At 43.3% G+C, this 21,878-nt stretch overlaps 1 protein-coding gene across 1 annotated transcript in view; it reads right to left on the bottom strand.

Annotated features, from left to right (window-relative positions):
• The window catches only part of CSMD1 (CUB and Sushi multiple domains 1), a 2,075,474-nt gene that overhangs the window by 679,431 nt on the left and 1,374,165 nt on the right, over positions 1-21,878 (bottom strand). Inside the window, exon 10 of the mRNA XM_089679519.1 lies at positions 20,797-20,918. Within this exon, the coding sequence (XP_089535645.1) occupies positions 20,797-20,918 (122 nt within the window). The remainder of the gene's footprint in view (positions 1-20,796; positions 20,919-21,878) is intronic.

Genomic DNA, 21,878 nt, shown 5'->3' with positions numbered 1-21,878 from the left:
TAACTACTGGAATCCTCTACTCCCCAACCTCTCCATCCCCCACAGCTAATTACCTCTTGTACCACTATCCCCTCCCTCCTAGATTGTAAGCTCCAAGGAGCAGGGCCCTCTAATCCCTCTTGTATTGAACTGTATTGTTACTGTACGGTTTCCCTTCATAATGTAAAGTGCTGAGCAAACTGTCGGCACTATATAAGTCCTGTATAATAATAATAATAATAATGCATATATCACACATGTGGAATAACTCTAGAAGCTGGAAATCACTGTGGTAGACACTAATATTACAACGATGTTCACTAGCTGCTGGGTCCTGTGTGAGCAGTTGCCCTACTATTTAATGAACACAAGAGATTGCCCACTCAGCATGGGTGCCATTCAGAGATTGTTTTGCATTTTTACAATAAATGCACAGTGTCTTCTGATTAGACAAGGTGGAAAGGAGGGGTGGTTCACTTCCTGTGCCCTTGACAACTTTTTAGCTGACAGGAAGTGAGGAGAACTCTCCAACAGCAACACAGATGGAAATAAAAAATGCTTTTCATAAGTAGAGTAGGGTAAGACTAAAACTCCTGTCAGATTTGTATTGTGTTTGTGTCTCTGATGCAAATTTCATGTTTACTGAAATCAGTGTAGAACAGGACAGAAATTGAGGGTAAATCTCCCTAATAGAGCGCCAAACAGGAGTAAAAACATAGGAGTTCCAATCCCTCTACAGTCTAAAAAACTAGAAAAAATGTTTTTGATTGACACATACTTTAACAATGGTCACTTTTTGTAGGAAGTGTTCATGTGCCAATACAATTTGGCAACTATTATTCCTGTTTTCTTATTATTATTGCTAGTATGTTATGCAGATCCTGTTCATCAAATTATTATATATATATATAAAACCACTGAATACGCTGGACTAAGACAGAACCCTCTAACTGTATGTCAAGCCAAAATCTTTGAGACTTTGTTAGAGAGATAAGAGCCCATTCACATCAGGCCATTATGGCAATGCAGGCTACTTGTGTTGGTGCGCTGGGTGTCATTTATTGTGAATAGTAACACAATGTGCCTCCAAAACACAAGTGCAGTACAGCGCACCACATGCAGCATAATGTCCTGGCCATTATGAGAAATTCAGTTTACTCCAGTTTCTATTGCATTATGATGCATTTCAGCCCTTTCATTCAATGTACGATGCCACGCAGCACACGACGTACTAGTGCAAATGGACTCTTACTCTCACTCCCTGTCCTGCTGACAGTATTTTAATACACAAAAGTGAAGGTAACAACAACACAGCCAAAAATGCAAACACTCTACGTAGGGAAGGTTAGAATCCCTGTAAGGTTTTAATTTTTGCCTGTTATTTTCCCTCACTTCTTGTCAGGAAAACACATTGTCAGCAGAACTAGAAGTGAGAGTAAATATCCCCAGATTATAGAAAACCTGACAGGCATTTGAATTTTCCTTATTTTATCCAAATCTCAGCAGCTTTGGCTTGACATACATCTTAATTCTCATATACCAGCAACATAATGAAATAGCATCAATTTTTGGTTTATCCATACCGATAAGCAACTGTGCCTAGGTTTGATTTACAGGTGGTTTATTGAATTCTGTTTGAAACTTGAGAAACCTGAATTTAGCAGCAAATCTCAATGAAGTCTATGGTGAGAGAATATTTATACATTTTGACCATTTTAGTTCTTTTAATAGGATTGCAAGGGTGACATGATAAAAAAACAACAATCCATTAAATTGAATGCCTAGGAGATGACTTTAAGCTATACGTGGTGTTACAGAACAGTATGATTTTAACAGATGATGTTAGCAACATCGTATTGTAATGTCCTACATTCTGCATCTGTAATTGATTTTTTCAACTTTAACATTTAGCTTGGCTAAAGCAGCATCTAATCTGATTTATTTCAAGTAGCAGCCACAACAAATCTGAACGCTTTAGGAAAGTTAAAAAAACAATAAAAATCAAAGTTGTAACAATAATGCACTACCTAGCCTTTCAACTTAGCTTGCTTAGAAGGGTCAAAAAAGGTGACTTCATGTGCCAGCCCCCTTTCTATAAAAGATTTGGCCATTTGTCAGGTGTCTTGGAGTAGAAAGTTTGTTGTTTTACAGTGCTATCCTGTGCTATATTGCACTATCTTGCAGTGAATTGCAGTGTGGTGAGCTTTTTATTTTTGTGTTCCCCCCCCCCCACATCCACAATTCAGAGACCCAACAGTCCTTTTCAGAACTTCCTTTTTGTTTGTATTTACAACAACTGTAGTTTTTTTTTTATTTTCTGCTAGGTTAACGAAAAGTGTTTGGAGTCCAGTGTTTCAATTTTTTTGGGGGGAGGAATATTTTATTTAATTTTATTTTGCTACCGCCTTTTTATTTTGGGGTGCACAGTGTACTTTTGTTGCTGACACAGGCAAAGCTTCCCCGTGTTTGCAGCACATCCCCACATGAAGTGGGTTGTGTACCACAGCAAGTGTATCAAGAACAGTCATGATGACTTTTCTCATTCCCCACAATGTCTTGTTGCTGTATTATGTTGCTTTGCATTTAAAAAAAAAAAAGGATATTTTTGGAGCAGCTGTCCAAAATTTTTGAGTCCACATTGTGTTCATTGTGATGAGCTGAGCTTGCATTCAAGAGGGAGGTGTGTGGAGGTTTGTGGTGGCAGACTGACCTGGAACAGCCTTATATGGTTTAGACCAGTGGTCTCCAAAATGCGGCCCTTTGCTTCATTTTATCCAGCCCTTGGGGCATTATTCCCTCACTGTCAGCAACAGTGGGGCATAGTTCATGCCACTGACGCCAACAATGGGGCACTATTCCTCCGACTGGCACCAATGATGGGGAACTATTCCACCCACTGACACCAATGATGGGGCACTATTCCTACTGCTGATACAAATGATGGGACACTATTACTCCCACTGACACCAATGATGGGGCACTACTCCTTCCACTGACACTAATAATGGGGCACTATTCCTCACACTGATACAAATAGTGTGACACTATTCTTCCCACTGCCACCAGTCATGAGGTATTTTTTACTGCCACTGACACCCAGACTTTTTCTACTCCCGCTGGACACAGTCCAGCCCCCCTAAAGATTGAAGAGCAGTAAACTGGCCCTTTGTTTAGAAAGTTTAGAGACCCCTGGTTTATACCATCTGCATGGGCCCTTGTCTATCGCTGAGTGGTCAGGGCATCATTCAGCATGATTAAGGATAGAGCTGCTTCACTTGATGATATGATTATCTAGGGACACTATGTACAATTACTTGTGGGCAAGACCAGATAGCTCAGGCCACCTTATGTTAAAGGGAATTCCAGATTCTGATAGGTATCCCCCTCACAGACCCTCCCATTTACTGGGCCAGGCATGTGGGGAAGAGGACCTTGTCTCCGTCAACATGTTTTAACAAATCCAATACTTGTTTATTTTCAGTCTGGGCAGCAGACAAGTAAAAGAGATATGAAATGTGCTTAGACATCAGTTATAAAACAATTCTCTCACATGCTACTCAGACAAAAAAAAAATAGTAAAACTAGCACCTACTTCCATTTAGGAATTATGTGCAATTGATATGGTTTCTACCATCTTTAAGTACCAATTACTAGGAGAGGGAATTGTGCAGTCGATAAAAAACATGTACAAGTAAAGGACTAGAATAGTTGTACCCAATTAGATAATATTCGGAAAAGAAATAATGAGCAAGCAAACTTTTTACAAGAACTTAAACTGCTAGTTTAACATTTTTATATTTAAAAGTTAAACATTTTAATATTGCATAATTAACAGCATGTTGAATGATAATGTTTCAACTTGATAATGAATTTCTAAAATCTGGGAATACATAGAAATTATTGTGAAAAACAACAACCTTCCAACTGCCATCTGGCTAACTACAATGGGCATTAACTCTATTTTTCCTTTTTTTACATACTGTATATCACAAGTCTCTATAATTTGTAGCATTGATTTTGTTCACATCTTTACAGAACAGCGTATTTACCAACAAATCATGCATCAACCACATGCTCAGAAAGGATTGCGTCTTTTGCAAACCAGATAAAAAATGTAAAAACATTAACATTTGAACAATAACATGGGTGTGGTATAGAATTGGTTTAACCACTTGCTCTCTGGAGGATTTACTCCCCTTCCTGACCAGGCCATTTTTTTTGATACGGCGCTGCATTATTTTAACTGACAATTGCGCAGTCATGCAACACTGCACCCAAATGTAATTTACATAGTTTTTTTTCCCAGAAATAAAGCTTTCTTTTGGTGGTATTTGATCACCTGTGTGTTTTTTTAATTTTTTGCGCTATAAACAAAAAAGACAGACAATTTTGAGAAAAAAACAATATTTTTGACTTTTTGCTATTAAACATGCCCTGTTAAAAATTTGAAAAATAACATTTTGTCATAAAATTTAGGCCAAATGTATTCTGCTACATGTCTTTGCTAAAAAAAAAAATCCCAATACGTGTGACTGGTTTACGTGAAAGTTATAGCATTTACAAATGGTGGTATATACTAGAAAAAGTTTTTTTTTACTAGTTATGGTGGCAATCAGTGACTATCAGTGAGACTGTGGGACTGCGGTGGGCATTCTGACACTGGGGGAAACTGACTTGGTGTCACTGACATCCCCAGTGACACCAATACAGTGATCAGTGCTAATAAAAATCACTGACGCTGTACTAATGGCAGTGGGCAGGAAGAGGTTAACATCTGGGGTGATCAAAGAGTTACCTGTGCGCTGTGTGCCCTTTCACTATGAGACTTTGTGTGATCTTTACTGTAATCACGCTGATTTGTATAGCTCTACTATGCAGAGCCATACAAAGCAGTGTGCAGGAGCTGACAGGGGAGAGAGATCTGTGTTGTTTATACACAGGTCTCTACCTCGTCAGAGATTCTCGGTGATCACCCGTGCCGCCCTGTAGCAGTATTTCTGCTATAGGGCAGAGCAGAAGCGGTTAATATATTATTTAACAAAACAGACAATACACCTAACATATGAAGATAAACAAGTTCTCATTTATATTTTCAACAACTTTACAGTATTTCTACATTTTGTCCATTTTGCTGCAGTAAAAACAGTTTCTTCTGGTTTTGTATCCATTTTTAAGATCAAGATGGCGACCGGAGCAGCAGCATAGGTCAGATCTCTGGTCACCTCCGCGCTCCTGCCTGCCATCCCCGGGAATAGCGGGCTCACGGCGCCTACCCGGAGGTCTCCGCTTACCTGGAGGGGGGAGCGGTGACAGTCCGACCTCACGCCGCGGCCCAGAGCTCCATCACTGCAGCGCCCGTCCAAGTGCCATCCATGCAGGGCCCGCCGAGCAGTGGCCTGCCACCGCCAAGCCCGCCCGCCAAGCTCCGGGTGCACACCGAGAAGGAGGAGCAGCCACCCGAGCCTCCCCACCGCTCCATCACTGCCTCCCCACCGGAGCCCCATCGCAGTGGTGCCCGTCCATGCAGGGCCCGCGGAGCCGCGGATCCATATTGTGAGTCACACCCAGGCTCCAGGATACATATTGTGAAGGGAGTGCAGCCGTATGAGCCTCCCCTCCACCCACAACTCTGCCACCTCCCGCTGCCCACAACTCAGTCACTTGTCCTCACAGAGCCTGCCTGGCCCCCCGCATCAAAGCCGCACGCCAACCCAGCAGGGCCCACCACTACATAGGCCGCCAACCACAGCGAACCCGCCGCGGCCCCCCAGTGGTCTCCCCGACCCTACCTGCGCTGTGAAGAAGCAAGAGACCAGTGTGAAGGAGCAAGAGACCAGTGCCACCTAGGCCAAGGTCTACCACACTACCACAGCACCTGGCCTGACAGGGCCTACTGCAGCCTACCACGGCACACCCCCCCCCAACATCCGAAGGGAGCCTGCAGCTGACCTAAAGGAGCTTCGCTCGCACATCCCCATCCACACCTGAAAGAGTGAACCGACGCGGGCTTATTTCGACGCTGTTGAGCCCAGCAGATGACCTCGGCCTGGTGACGCCTACCACCGCCTACCACGACGTAACCCTGCCTGGACCTGAAACCCATCTGTCTACCCCCCGTGAGTACAGCCAGCGTGGGAGAGGGCCCGACTGCTGATTCCATGGTACCCTAGCCCCTACTACACCCAACTCCCACAGCAGATGCCCACCCCTCACAACCTTTTCTAGATCTCATCTCCACCACCTGGGAAACACTTCCACAGCTGACATCCACCCCCGATCTCCTCAAGCCAAACCTCACCCTACAATCTAGGACTTGCACAAACTGGAACTTGTAGCTTGACTACAATAATGCTACTACCCCCCTGCCTCGGCGCCGGGCGCCATGGATCCTGCAGGGCCAGTACTACCCTTGTCTACAACCTATCTAACTGATCTCAACCCATCCTGATCCTAAGCACAAGAACTCTAGCTGCAGGAAGATGCAACATCGAGATACTCTACTGCACGCTAGACTATCTACAATCAAGCACCCTGAGAAATTTCCACCACACTTGACCGCCACTCCGTATACCTTCCTAAAATGCCTCCTTTACTCCTCCTCCACATACTCCTCTCCTCCGTTCCCAAAATCTCTTTTCTATATCCCTCTGCTCCTCCCAAACAACTGTACATCGCATCTTCACTGCTTCCATCTCCCTACTATGGCTCTCACCACCTCCTCTTGATACTCCACTCTCCCACTGACCCAAACACCATCACTAGTAGACATACGCACTCTTGTACATCCCGCTCCCATACCACCTTTCTCACTCTTCTTCTCCTAACCGCTGGGGACATCTCCCCAAACCCTGGTCCTCCACCACCTCGCCCACACACAAGGCACCCTCTTACTTCCAAGAACTGCCGCAATCCCCTCAATCTAATACCGGTCCCTTTGCTCCCCATAACCACCTTCCCATTTTCATGTGCACTCTTGAACGGCCGATCGGTTTGCAACAACCTCACCGCCATCCATGTCCTCTTTGTCTCCCGATCCCTTAACCTCCTAGCGATCACCAAAACCTCGATCTAAGCTACTGACTCTACCTCCCCTGCGGCACTCTCCTATGGAGGTCTTATCTGGACCCATTCACCCAGACCCAGCGGCCGAAAAGGTGGTGGGGTTGGTATGCTCCTGTCACCGCAGAGCACCTTCCAAGTCTGCCCAAACCCTCCCTCTCTATCCTTCTCCTCCTTCGAGGCCCACTGCATCCGGCTATTCTCTCCAATCTCTCTGAGGATTGCAGTAATCTATCGGCCTCCTGGATCCGTTGTCCAGCTTTCTCGACGACTTCTCCGCCTGGCTGCCCTTCTTTCTCTCCTCCGAGCTACCCACCATCATCCCTATCAACATCAATAACTCAGCTACATCCCAACTCCACCACTTAACCTCTTCTTCTGCACTCGCACAGTGTATACAGTCCACCACCCACACCCCGGACCTTGTCTTCTCTCATCTCTGCACTCCCCACAACCTCACAAACACCCCCTTTCCTCTCTCCGATCACAACCTTCTCCGTGTACTCATCCTCAAACACCTATCCCCCCAAACGTCAAACTATCACCAGCAGAAACCTCCACAACTTGAACCCTGCCCCTTTCCACTCTGCAGCTGACCAACTTTATGACAGTATCCTTCCCCTGTCCTGCCCTGACCTGGCCACTACTGTTTATAACAACTTGCTATCAGCCGCTCTAGACTTGCTAGCACCCCCAACACGAAGCATCAGACCCCGACCGCTACAACCCTGGCAGACTGAGCATACCAAAAATCTCAAGCGACACAGTCGTGCGCTGGAGCGACTATGGCGCAAAACCAGATCCCAACAAGCGTTCACCCAATATAAACATGCCTGCCTAACCTACACCTCCTCCCTTCACTCTGCCAAGCAAGCCTACTTTGTTACCCTCATTAATACCTTCTCCTCCAGTCATTGCCGGCTCTTCTCTACTTTTAACTCTCTACTCTCTCCGCCCCCCCCCCCTCCACCCAGTACCTCACTCACCACCCACGAGATTGCTAATCACTTCAAAAACAAGATCGACGCAATTCGTAGGGACATCACCACTGCTCAGACTTCCACCCCACCTAGCATCCCTCACATTAAAATCCCCTCAACACTCCACTCCTTCGACCTCGCCACTGCTCAGACTTCCACCCCACCTAGCATTCCTCACACTAAAATCCCCTCTACACGCCACTCCTTCGACCTCGCTACTACTGAAGAGGTCAGTAAGGTCTTCTCAGAAGCCCGCCTCACCACCTGTCCCCTTGACCCTGTCCCCACACAACTCCTACGATCACCCTCTTCCTCCCTCCTACTCACTCACATCTTCCTCCATCCTACTCACTCACATCTTTAATCTTTCCCTCTCTACTGGCACATTCCCCTTCCCCCTAAAGCACACGCACATCACGCCCATACTTAAAAAACCCTGCCTGATCGACACTTCTATGGCTTCCCCCTGCCCTGCGCCCTACGGCGCTGAGTCCGATGTTGCTCCATGGCCTACGAGTCTGGGACTCGGTACGTTACTCCAGTGGCCTGATGTCACCTTTCTTGCCCTTGCTTCCAATCGTTAATAACCCTCTTTTCCCGCCGGGTCTAGATCACCCGAGGGCATTTTCTTGGTGGGTGGCTCATGGTTTCTCACAGGTGCGACACTTTTTGATTTTTCGGTCCTTTCCCACCTGGAATGTCCTCCGGGAGTCTCGGGATGTTCCCCCAGCGGAATTTTTTCGGTACCTTCAATTGCGGCACTGGCTACTCTCGCTGAGGGCCACTTCTGCTTTCCCATATCAGACATCTGCCTTTGAACGGCTTTGGCAGCAGCGTCCGGGCGCCCCGGGCCTTATCTCCCTTCTTTACGCAGCTTTGAACAGATGCTCGTCGCACACTTCTCTTTCATATGTAGTTCAGTGGGAACGCGACCTGGGAGTGGCTGTGGATCCGGAGGACTGGAATAAAGCCTGGTCACTCATAGCTAAATGTTCGTTTAATACGACCACGCTGGAAGCAGCCTATAAGGTATTGTTTCGTTGGTATTGGGTGCCGGCTCGTTTGGCCCAGGCTAACCCTGCCTGTAGTGATCGATGTTTTCGGGGTTGTGGCCATCGTGGCGATGTACTGCATATCTGGTGGTCATGCCCGAGGTTGGTTCATTTTTGGTCTCGTGTGTTTGGCCTCCTTTTCACTTTGTTTCATCTCTCCATACGCCGGGATGCTCGGTATGCTTTGCTTCATTGCCCCATACCGGGCCTCTTGGCTCGTCAGCAGCGATTGGCTTCCTATTTGTTTTTATCGGCCACTAGGACAATTGCCCAGGCCTGGAAGAGTCCGTTTGTACTTTTTCAGGGGGTGCGGGATCGTATGACTACTATGATGCTCAATGAACAGATGTCGAGTATATGCAATGACTCTCAACATAAATTTTTGAAAATATGGGAACCGTGGTTGCAATATGCCTTTCCCACGCTCCCCCCGGCCAGTGTAGGGAGGTGATGGAGTTTTGTATTGGCGCTCATGGACCCTTGCTCTCTGGTGTGTGTTTTTGTTTTTTCTCTTTCTTTCTTCTCTGCTTTTCTTCTTTCCTTTTCTGTTTGTTTTGATGTGACAGTGGACAGCTGTCTTTAGTTGCGATAATCTGAGTTTCACTGATGTTATTGTAACCTATGTGCCATTGATAGCCCCTACGTGGGCATACGTTTTGCCGTATTGGAATTAGAGCGTTGTCTGCTCTATTATACATTTTCTATCGGTGCAATTGATAGCCCCTGCGTGGGCGTGTTTTGTTGCCTCTGTTTTATACTGTTTAAAATTAATAAAAACCATTGAAATACAAAAAACCCTGCCTGGATCCCACCGACCTGAACAACCTTAGACCCATCTCCCTGCTGCCATTTACATACAACCTACTAGAGCGCTTAGTCTATAACTGCCTAAGTTCCCACCTCACCGACAACAAGCTCCTTGATCCCCTACAGTCTGGCTTCCGCCCCCTACACTCCACTGAAACTGCCCTACTCAAACTCACCAACGACCTGCTAACGGCCAAAACTAATGTCCACTATTCAGTGCTCCTACTCCTCGACCTCTCTGCGGTTGACCACCCTGTCCTCCTCAAAAAACTACACTCTCTTGGCCTCAGAGTCTCCACTCTCTACTGGCTCTCTTAACTATCACAGCGCTCCTTCATTGTTACCTATAACGCTGCCAGCTCCTCTTCACTCCCCCTCTCTGTTGCGGTCCCTCAAGGTTCTGTCCTCGGGCCCCTTCTCTTTTCCATCTACACCTCCTCCCTTGGCCAGTTGATACATTCTCACGGCTTCAACTACCATCTCTATGCCGACGACATGCAAATCTATCTCTCTACCCCTCACCTCACCCCTTCAGTCTCCACCCGTATCACAAGACTACTGATCTATCGAATCGAATTGGATGTCACTCCACTTATTCAAACTAAATCTTGTCAAAACTGAGCTCCTAGTTTTCCCCCCAGCCCGCCCCCCCCGACTTCCCCCATCAAGACCAACACCACCACCATCAGTCCCACCCCTCAAGCCAGAGTACTAGGTGTCATCCTAGACTCCAATCTGTCCTTCCAGCCCCAGGTCCAATCGCTGACAAACTCATGTAGACTTCATCTCCAAAATACGTCCATTCCTAACCCCAGAAACCACTAAGCAAATCATTCACTTCCTTATTATATCACGTCTCGACTACTGTAACGCCCTCCTCATCGGCTTACCTCACCGCAGGTTATCCCCACTCCAGTCTATCTTGAATGCTGCGACCAGACTCATCCACCTTACTAACCGCTCCGTATCTGCAACCCCCCTCTGCCAATCCCTCCACTGGCTCCCGATTGCCCAACGAATAAAATTCAAAATGCTAACATTGACGTATAAAGCTGTTCATAATACTGCCCCAAACTACATCACCGATCTGGTATCCAAATACCACCCAAAACATACTCTCCGCTCCTCACAAGACCTCCTACTCTCTAGTTCCCTGGTCTCCTCCTCCCATGCTCATCTCCAGGGCTTCCCCCATCCTCTGAAACTCCCTACCCCAATCCATCAGACTATCACCTACTCTGCTCACCTTTAGGTGCACTCTGAAAACCTACCTCTTCAGGGAAGCCTACCCCGCCCTCAGCTAGTTACTGAACTCCTCCACTCTTCCTACCACTCCATCCCCCACAGCTATTTCCTCCTGTCCCACTATCCCCACCCTCCTAGATTGTAAGCTCCAAGGAGCAGGGCCCTCGAACCCCTCATGTATTGAAATCATAGTGTTACTGTACTGTCTCGTGTCAATCAGAAAAGGGGCCAGCACATCCACACATTCTGTCTCAAGCAGCCCTTACCTAGTGGCAATCCACCTAAAAAGAACAGATATGTTCCAATACTATCTTTTTTATAGGGTCTACTGCATGGCCTTATATGGGTCAGCTGGCAACTTGAAGCCTTCTTGGTGCCTGATAGCTTCCTGGGTCACTGCTTTCTGTAAGACTGCAAATTGCCCAGCTAGTAAGCAATTAGTCTCTTTTTGAGCAGCATCAACTTTCTGCAGGTACAATAAATTTAGCCCAAATCCCTCTACTTATCTCTAGTTCCCTGTAGATTAAACTGCAGCTGAACAATGCATCATGGGCCAGAAGCCACTTCAGTCTTGGCTGTACAATCATCCCTATGCAGGGGCGGACTGACAACTCCTGGGGTCCCCAGGCAATAGGGGATCATGGGCCCTGTGTCCTTGCCCACACCCAAAAAAGCCTATGAAAAAGACAATAAATGGTACCAGGGGCATCTCATGAGGCCCCCTACTGACCCCGGGCCCTCAGGCAGTGCCTGAGTGCTCGAATGGTCAGTCTGCCCCTGTCCCTATGACTGGATTATCGTTGTGTTCTCTACTGTCATAACTAATATGTGCTGCAGGAGAGCTTTAATGATTGCTAGAGTTGGCCCTTTTCTGCCAATCTGCTGGGTGGGGCATTACATGAAGTGAATATCTAGATAGAATTGGTAGTTATGTATGTTAGTTTAATGTTAAAATACAAAGCTGAACTCAAAAGGTGAACAACTAAATACTTAAAAAAAACACATATAAAGGAAATGTTTTATCTGTATTTTCATCCATTCATTCCTCAAATTAACACAGCTACCTCACAGAGCACAGCATTTGGTTGACACCATACGATGATACAGTATACAGACATGCCCTCTTTCCATCTCCTGTCTTCTTACTGGATAATGAAAGAACAGTAGCAGACTAATGAGACTATCCTTCTGTTCTCTTCTCAACATGTTTCTTGTAATCACATTTGCATACACAACACCTGATTGGTTCCCAGTGCTATCCTACCCTCTCTCTGAGTGCTGCTGTAGAGAGGATTGTATGGAGGATTTCTGATATCGAGTCACTTTTCAGATCCTTATACTGCATGCACAGCTTATAAAGTCAATGATATATTAATGAATACAGAGATGCATTAATTTGGGTATTTTATCTGCCTGGAGTATAGCTTTAATGTGTTTTGATTCATACTTAATAGGATAAAATTGTGTTCATTATATCTTCCTGCAGTTCAGCTTTAATATATGCAACAATTACGGTGAATTTATAAGCCTACTAAAAATAAACACTGTTGATACTTTAACCAGTGTGACCAACATAGTCCTCACATATACAAATAAAAAGAACGTTGTGTCATTTTCAGACATGACTCTGAAGTCACCCATAAGGCTTCAGCCTTAGTAATGTAAGGTATCTATAAATGTGTTATATTTTCCTTTAATTGTCTTTGGAAATAAGATGTAAACTTACAAAAGGCTGTACTTGATTTAATGAAGCTTAGCAAATTTGTGTTCAAGTGTCAGCAGCTTAATGACATAAAAGTCATTTCCAAACCTTCACATGTAATTTTAGGTAATTGCACAATGCATCATAACATGAATATATTTGGGGGATTTTGAAAACAGAAATTTATCTTCAGCAATAACTTTTATATATTATGCTTGCTTTCTAACATAATTAAAATCATTCCACTTTTAATTAGACATGTTCTTCTTCCCCCCTGACATAGGTAGATATTGTGAAGTGTCAAATGTAGCAAGAACACCAACAAAAACTGCATTAATTTTGGTGCCATCTGCTGCTACTCAGTTTCTTTTCAAAATCCAGCACTACAAAATAAAATTGATACTATATATTTATGCAGCACAAAACACATAAATTACACATACACAGATTCAAAACCTCAGCAGGATAGTAGAACAAAACATCAATGCAATTTTGTTATTTTTATAGTTTCATCTTTCAATGTTTTGATAACCAGGAGCTTACAATGTTAGACAGCAATAACAAAGCATTATAATGTTGCTTACTCAGCAACAAATGCAAGGTTTGTCAGGAGTGTCACCTTGTTCGGGGGGCGAAAGCAGGCTTTATGAAAATGGTTCAAGGTTGGGGTGCAGGAAATTTTGGGGGTTTATTTAAGCATTGTTTTAAAAATCAATAGAAGGGTATACTGTTTATATATTTTTTTAATTCAGTCTAGAAAAATGTCTATGCATGTATTTACCTGGATCAGTTTGTATTATTAACCTATGTGAAATTATTTATGGTTATACGTATCCTAACATAATATTAATCTTTTGTAATATATGGAGATTGACTTTATTATACTTAGGTTAATGTACCCATCCAGGGTATTACTTGACACATTTTTATATGATTTATTTCTGAAATTTATATTCAAATATTATTTATTGAAAGAGTTTTCAGACATACAGAAGAGAAAAACATGGTAAATCTGGAATGTGAGAATAAGGGTTCACTTGGGTAATTATAATACATACAGAGAATAAACAGGTGTGAAGAATCCCCACCAATAGGCCAGGGATTTTTTAGGTTTCAGATGTTTACATGAGAGGTATGCTCAACGTTCAGTGAACCATTCTCACGGTCATAAAGAAATGATAATTAGGGAAGAGATGGAAATTGGGAAAGGGGAAGGAAACAAGAAGGGAAGGCACATGGGAATATTCTATTCTTAACTTTAAACGGGTCATATTAGTAATCAGTTTACGGAACAGTTTGGATGTTTCAGCCATCGAGACCATTGGGCTGTAAATTTGTGGAAAGCTGAGTTGTGTAAGGCTATTCTTTTTTCCATTTCACAATGGAGATTAAGGTCTTGAAAGAGGCGAGATAAAGGGGGAGTAGTGTTAGAGCGCCATAGTCTGGTAATATTAGTTTTTGCAACTGCTAAAGTATGTAGAATGATGGTCCTTGAGTTTATAGGGAATTTATCTATGCCAATGTGTAGGAGAGCCAAAGCAGGGTTTGGAGTAATTAGCGTATCTGTAATGGAGGATAATATCTGAAAAACTTTGTTCCAGTAAGATTTAATTGACTTACAGTTCCAAAGTATATGGAGGAGTGAACCAGACTCTCCACAGTGCCTCCAGCAAGCTCGCGAATGTTGTGGATAAAATACAGATAACTTGACAGGAGTCATATACCATTCGTGTAGAATTTTTAAGTATGTTTCCCAGTGGGAAGAACATTTTGAGGCCTTGTAAGTAATAGTGAATGTTTTTTCCCACACAGTTGGAGAAACAGATTGGTGCAAATTTTTCTCCCAATTAGCTAAGGAAGACGTATACATTGCAAATTGCTTTTCGAGTATAAGAGTGTAGAATGTGGAAATTCCTTTCTTTGGGTAGGTAGTTCTATGCAAGAAATGATGAGCCGTTGCAGGGATTTCTATGTTATGTGGAAGTTTGGTTTTGTATAGTGCATGGGCTATTCGCATATAGGTAAATTGTTCGGTGTCAGGGAGGTGGAATTTACTTTGGGTGATGTAGAAGGAGTCTAAATGTGTCTGAAGTATATATGTCTTGAATATGAAGTATGCCAGAGGTCGTCCATGTCGTTAGGTTTAGGTGGGGAATGATGTGATGGAGGGATGATAGTGGGGTAGGAACTTGTATGTTGTGGTTCCCCGATTTGTTATAGTCAATAAAGTCGTACCAGGCTGTTAAGGAAGCGCAAATACATGGATGTTTGTGGGGTATTCGATTTTGAGCCATGCGAGGTAGGAACATCATGTCCGTTAAAGCGTGTGGATGATATAAAGATGTTTCCATGGTAGACCATATTTTTTCAGGGGAGGGATGCCACCAGAAGAAGAGCTGGTCTAGTAGAACGGCTTGGTAGTAGGATTTCATATGTGGGAGACCTGCTCCTCCTCTGAGGGTAGGGCGTATTAGTAGGTTTGTAGTGCACCTGGATTTTTTTGAATTCCATAGGAACTTGTTTAATATCGCCTGAAGTTTGGTGAAAAAAGAGTAGGGGACAGGGATAGGTAATGTTCGAAAAATGTATAGTATTTTAGGAAGTATACACATTTTTAGGGTTGCTATTCTACCTAATGTCGATAGAGTAGCAGTACGAAGGCTTTTGAGATCCTGTGGGATAGTTTCAAGAAGCGGTCTATATTTAGATGTGTAGAGTTGGCTAGTATTAGCGGTGAGTTTAATTCCCAAATATGGGATGCTGTGTTTTTCCCAGATAAAAGGGAACTGCTTAGAAAGTAAGTCCTGGGTTATGGGCGGTGTGTACAGGTTTAATATTGATGATTTGGGTTCATTAAGTTTATAGTACGAAACCTCTGCGTAATCCCTAATGTGTGCACGTATCGTCTTAAGAGATTTATGTGGGTTTGTGACTATGAGTATGATGTCATCTGCAAAGAGACTAATTTTATGTTCGGTACTATGATATTCGACTCCCGTGAATTCTGGGTCATTTCTGAGCTTAGTCGCTAGTGGTTCTATTAGTAAGGCAAAGATTAAGGGGGATAGGGGGCACCCTTGTCTGGTTCCATTTGATATGGAGAAGGGTTGTGAGAGCGTGCCATTAGTTAATACTCTAGCAGAAGGTTGAGAGTAAAGAGCAAGAATCGCCGATAGTAGCCAGCCAGTAATGCCAAATTTTTGTAGTGTGAGTGCCATGAATTGCCAATGAATTCTGTCGAAGGCCTTTTCCGCATCTAATGATAAGAGGAGAGAAGGACGTTTATCAGTTTCTAGATGGTGCAGAAGAGATATTATTCGCCTAGTAGCATCTGGGGCCTGTCTACCATGTATGAAACCCACTTGATCCGGATGTATCAACGCAGGTAGATAAGGGAGTAATCTTTGGGCAATCACTTTGGCGTAAATTTTTATGTCCGTATTGATTAGCGAGATTGGTCTGTAATTTTGAGTAGATTGTGGGTCTTTACCCGGTTTTGGAATAGTAGTGATTATCGACTGCAGCATGTCGGAAGGGAATTTACCGGTAGAAGCTGCGTGGTTATAAAGGGCAGATAAGTGTGATTTAAGGTCGGATGCAAACGTTTTATAAAATTCATTAGTGAATCCATCATTCCCTGGGGATTTGTTTAAGGGTAGAGTAGAGATAACTTTTTCAATTTCTATAGATGAGATTGGCGCCGATAGAGATTCAAGTTGAGAGGGGGAGATGTGGGAGAGCTTGGAGTCATGCAAGAAGCTTTCAATGGTAGGAGTCGTAGGTTGGGTTGTGTTTGGGTCATCTTTTATATTATATAGCTTTTGATAGTATGCTGCAAAAGCATTGGCTATATCTTGCGGGTTCGAAAGAGGTGAATGCGTGATTGGGTGTTGTATCATAGATATTTTGGTCTTAAGTCGTTTATGTTTAATGATCTTAGCTAGAAGAGAACTTGCTTTATTTCCTAGTGCATAAAATTTGGTCTTTGTTTTTTGGAGATTGGTGTCATATGAATGGAGTAATAGGGTACGTAACTTATTTCTTTCTTGATTTAGGGTCGCGGAAGTGGAGGGGTTAGGGTTTTTTTTGTTAAGTTCTTCATTTAGGTTAATGGAGGTTAGGAGTTGGTCGATTTGTTGGGACCTCTGTCTTTTTATACGCGAATTTAATTGTATGAGGATACCTCTCATGTATGCTTTGTATGTTTGCCAGAGTGTGGTAACTGAGATATCCGGTGTGTTGTTAGTAGCAAAACATAAATTATGTGCTTCCAAGATATGCTTCTGATTGTCCTGAAATGAGAGGAGTGAGGAATTGAGTCTCCAAATCGGCGGGAGCGCCGAACGTCGATCATCATCTAGGGATAAACTGATTGGTGCGTGATCTGACCAAGATATAGTGCCAATGTTCGATGAGGTCACTTGTTGCAATGTCCATTTATCTGTAATAAACATATCTATCCTCGAGTAGGAAAGATGAGCGGGGGAGTAGTAAGTGTAGTCTCTTTCGGAACCATGGTGGCATCTCCATATGTCATATAGGTCATGGTCATGTAGAAATCGATTAAAGGTATATTTATTAGTTTTCTTCTTGGATGATGAGTCCACAAGTGGGTTGCTCATAACGTTGAGGTCTCCGCCAATTATGAGTCTGCCTTGTTTATGGGTAGAGATGGTCTTGTAGAGTTTCCGATAAAATTGCAATTGGTTGTTATTCGGGCCATATACATTCACCAACGTATGGGTTATGTCATTGATCTGACAAATAAGGATGTGATAGCGTCCAAGTGGGTCGGCTATTTTTGAGATGAGGTGGAAAGGGAGAGAATCGCTGATGGCTGTGATGACTCCATTTTTCTTCTTGGGGTTGGTAGACATAAAAATTTGTGAAAAGTGTTGGAGGTGTAGCTTAGGCTCTTTTCCAGTGGCAAAATGGGATTCTTGTATGAAAAAAATGTCAGCTTGGGATTTCCTGGTTTCTTTAAAGAGTAGTGATCTCTTAAATGGGGAGTTTAGGCCTCTAACGTTGAGAGATGTTATAGTAATCATTGGTAATGAAATATTGGTTGGTAGTACAGTGTCGGTTTGCTGTTTAAGGGAAACAAGATTCGGTAATCTCCTAGAAATGGGGAATGGTTGTTTACTTGTGGTACCAGTGTGGCTCGGATGGAGGTTGTGGAATTATTGTGCCGTGTGGACTGTAGGAATGCAGGAGTAGTAGTAAAGAGGAGTATTCGATAGTGCCTTAGAAAAAGGGGGGTGGAGACAAACAGGGTAGTAAAAATATTCCCGCAAAAAAAGCAGGTAGACCAAGTAGCCAACATTGCTACTCTAGAACTGAGGGGTATAGATGGGCTTTGACCCCGGGGAGGGTCATGCCAACAAAAAATATGTAGAACGAACATTTTCAAGTAAGGGCCAATCGCCAGACATTTGGACATTTAGAATAGGCCTCTAGGGGGGCAGGGCATATGTCTGCTCCTGGAATGTTTCATGTAACCGTTCATGTTGCTTCCATATGTTGGGCTGAGTTAGGAATGGCGTCTTGTGTATCTGCAGGGATGATATTCCAGGTTTTGAGCAGATCAATGCCTGCTTCCAGGTTCTTAACGGTAAATATTCTGCCTTGTCTCCGCACTATTAATTTAGTTGGAAAGCCCCATTGGTAGGCTATACCATGATTTCTGAGGGCCTTTGTGATGGAAATCATTTTCTTCCTATTGAGGAGCGTAGGTTTGGAAAGGTCCGCATAAAGGCGGAGATTTGCGTGTGATGGCGGGAGAGGTGGCATGTTTCTGACCGCTGTCATAATTTTTTCCTTTACGTGGTAAAAGTGTACTCTAATTAGTACATCTCTTGGGATTGAAGCTGACAAAAATGCTGGCTTGGGCAAGCGGTGGGCCCAATCGCTCAATCGCAAGCTCTATGTCCGGAAGTGCTGGGAGAAGTATTTTAACGAATTGTTGTATGTAGGGAAGCAGATTTTCATTCGTTATTGATTCAGGGATCCCTCTAATTTTGATGTTATTGCGTCGCGAGCGGTCCTCTAAGTCGGCCAGTTTTAGGTTGATTTGTTCGATGTCGGACGCATGATCCGCGTGCACGTCAATCAAATCATTGTGCGCTGTTATTATGTCACCCAAGCTGTTTTCGATATGGTTTATTCTGCGCTCTTGTCATTGTACCACATTAGATATTTGGTTTAAGGATGTGAATACGTCATTTAGCAGGGATTGGCGCAGTGACGTCAGCATGTGTTTCATCGTCACCTCTGTGAGCGGTTGATCAGCTGCAGGGAATGCGGCTATGTGAGGGAGGTCTGCATTAGGGGGTGGAGGCAGGAGAGTTATGGCTTGGTATGGAGGGTCCGGGTCACAGTCCAGACGGGGTCTAGATTTGGCAGGGCTGCTGGTCGTGGGGGACAAGGGGGGTGATAACTCACCAGGGTCCCCTGGATACAGTGGTGCCTGGAGCCTCGGGTCCCTGTGCTGGGCTCTGTAGTCCTCCTCCTCGTGCCTGCCATCTCCCTCCACTGTGCTGTTGCGGCCGCCATCTTGGCTTCCCAGAGCAGGGAAGAATTGGGTGAGTTTCCCGGGGTGATCCGGGACTCTGCGCCTGCGGGGCATGACTGCTGAGGTGCGGGAAGGTAATGTCAGTGCCGTGGGGTGGTTTATTTCCCCCGGGGCTGGTGAGTGCCGGTTTTCTGCTGGCGAGTGGACGGAGCGGATCTTAAGCCGCGTCCATCAGTGCCGGCCGCGCATGCGCCCTCTCTATTTCTGAAATTTAGATATAGCACCAACAATTTATATGTAATATATGTAATTTATATGTAATTTGTAATATATGTATTACATTACATATTGTACATTCACATCAGTTCCTGGCCTCAAAGATCTACAATTTAAGGTCCCTACCTCACATATACAGTATACACACATACGTTCACATACTAGGGCCAATTTAGGCAATTAACCTACCAGCAATTTCTATAGATTTTCACTGTTATATTTATCATCAGCACATACATTTGGATTTCTAAATCTCATAACCCAAACCTGCAAGGTATTGATGAACAGAGATCAAAGTGGTCCTGATCAGGTAGCAAATAGAGAAGGAGCCATTGGGGTTGATTTACTAAAGACACATGAACACTGCACTTTGCAAGTACATTTGCTCCAGAGCTTAGTAAATGAGCAGAAGCTTTGCTAACTTCCATCATCCAATCATGTGCAAGCAAAAATGCAGCTTTTCTTGCACGTGATGGGGTATTATTTTCAAAGTGAATTTTTACCTCATTGCTACTCTATGCAAAGTGCACAGTCTATTTGCCTTTAGTAAACCCTTCTGTTTGTGCCTCAGTCACTGCACTTACAAACCAGCACCAAGTTGCATTCATCTACTTGTTTTTCCTAGTTTATCATCACTGGTCTTTCAGTCTCTTTTGTACTCTAGTTTTTCTTTTAATTCAGCTTTTCTCTATTCATAGCTTTCTATTGAAATTTTTATATGTTGTCTCTCTTTTTGCTGATAACATTTGTCTATTCTTTTCTACGTGTTTTAATTATTGTAGGGTATTAAAGCTCTGATTGTACACAGTATATAAATCTACTTTGTCACAAATTTGTTAATTCCTGTTCATATTCATAGTTTATTGATATATTTATCTATGTGTTTGTTCCTTTGTCAAGGAATATTTTGATTTTGTATAAATTGGTAATAGATTTTGGGATTTTTTTTTTGCAAGTTAATGTTTCAGTACGCTTTTAAACTTTACACCTTGCAATACTGTTGAGGATTTATGTCCTTAAAATTATATTTGATTGATAAGTTATAGACTACATTAATAAAGTTATATTTAGGGTCAGGGAATGTTACCGTGTTGAAATGTTTAGTAACATAAATGGTAGAACATTGGGCATAGATAACTTTAACTTATTCATCATAAAAAATTAATCAAAAACAATATATCATACCTTATCAGGGTTTACACTTGTTATCACCCAAACACAATGTGCATTGTCTTCATACTGAACTGGATAGTTAGGTGACGTTATAATGCCAGATGGTCCTTGAAGATTTGAGCCACATGTTCGTGCTGTAAAAACAATTTTATTAATACATTTGAAGATCAAATATATAATAACTATGTTTTCTGGTGCATGTTCACGTCTGAAAACAGAGGAAATTGTAATAGTTAAACTTTAACAGAATTAGGTATTTAACGTTTTTTTAAGTCCAGTTTACAGGTGAAACTCAAAAAATTAGAACATCGTGCAAAAGTTCATTTATTTCAGTAATGCAACTTAAAAGGTGAAAGTAATATATGAGATAGACTCATTACATGCAAAGCAAGATAGTTCAAGCCGTGATTTGTCATAATTGTGATGATTATGGTTTGCAGCTCATGAAAACCCCAAATACACAATCTCAGAAAATTAGAATATTGTGAAAAGGTGCAATATTCTAGGCTCAAAGTGTCCCACTCTAATCAGCTAATTAAGCCATAACACCTGCAAAGCGTTTCTGAGCCTTTAAATGGTCTCTCAGTCTGGTTCAGTAGGAATCACAATCACGGAAAAGACTACAGACCTGACAGTTGTGCAGAAAACCGTCATTGACACCCTCCATAAGGAGGGAAAGCCTCAAAAGGTAATTGCAAAAGAAGTAGGATGCTCCCAAAGTGCTGTATCAAAGCACATTAATATAAAGTTATGTGGAAGGGAAAAGTGTGGAAGAAAAAGGTGCACAAGCAGCAGGGATGACCGCAGCTTGGAGAGGATTGTCAAGAAAAGCCCATTCAGAAGTGTTGGGGACTTTCACAAGGAGTGTACTGAGGCTGGAGTCAGTGCATCAAGAGCCACCACACACAGACGGATCCTGGACATGGGCTTCAAATGTCGTATTCCTCTTGTCAAGCCGCTCCTGAACAACAAACAACGTCAGAAGCGTCTTACCTGGGCTAAAAAAAAAAAACAGACCTGGTCTGTTGCTCAGTGGTCCAAAGTCCTCTTTTCTAATGAGAGCAACTTTGCATCTCATTTGGAAACCAAGGACC

Source organism: Staurois parvus, unplaced genomic scaffold (genome assembly GCF_062004578.1).
Source record: "Staurois parvus isolate SC_StPar_1 unplaced genomic scaffold, SC_StPar_1.0 ptg000226l, whole genome shotgun sequence".
NCBI classification, from domain to species: domain Eukaryota; kingdom Metazoa; phylum Chordata; class Amphibia; order Anura; family Ranidae; genus Staurois; species Staurois parvus.
The sequence above is the reverse complement of the archived record's forward strand: the minus strand, read 5'-3'. Positions and strand labels throughout refer to the sequence as shown.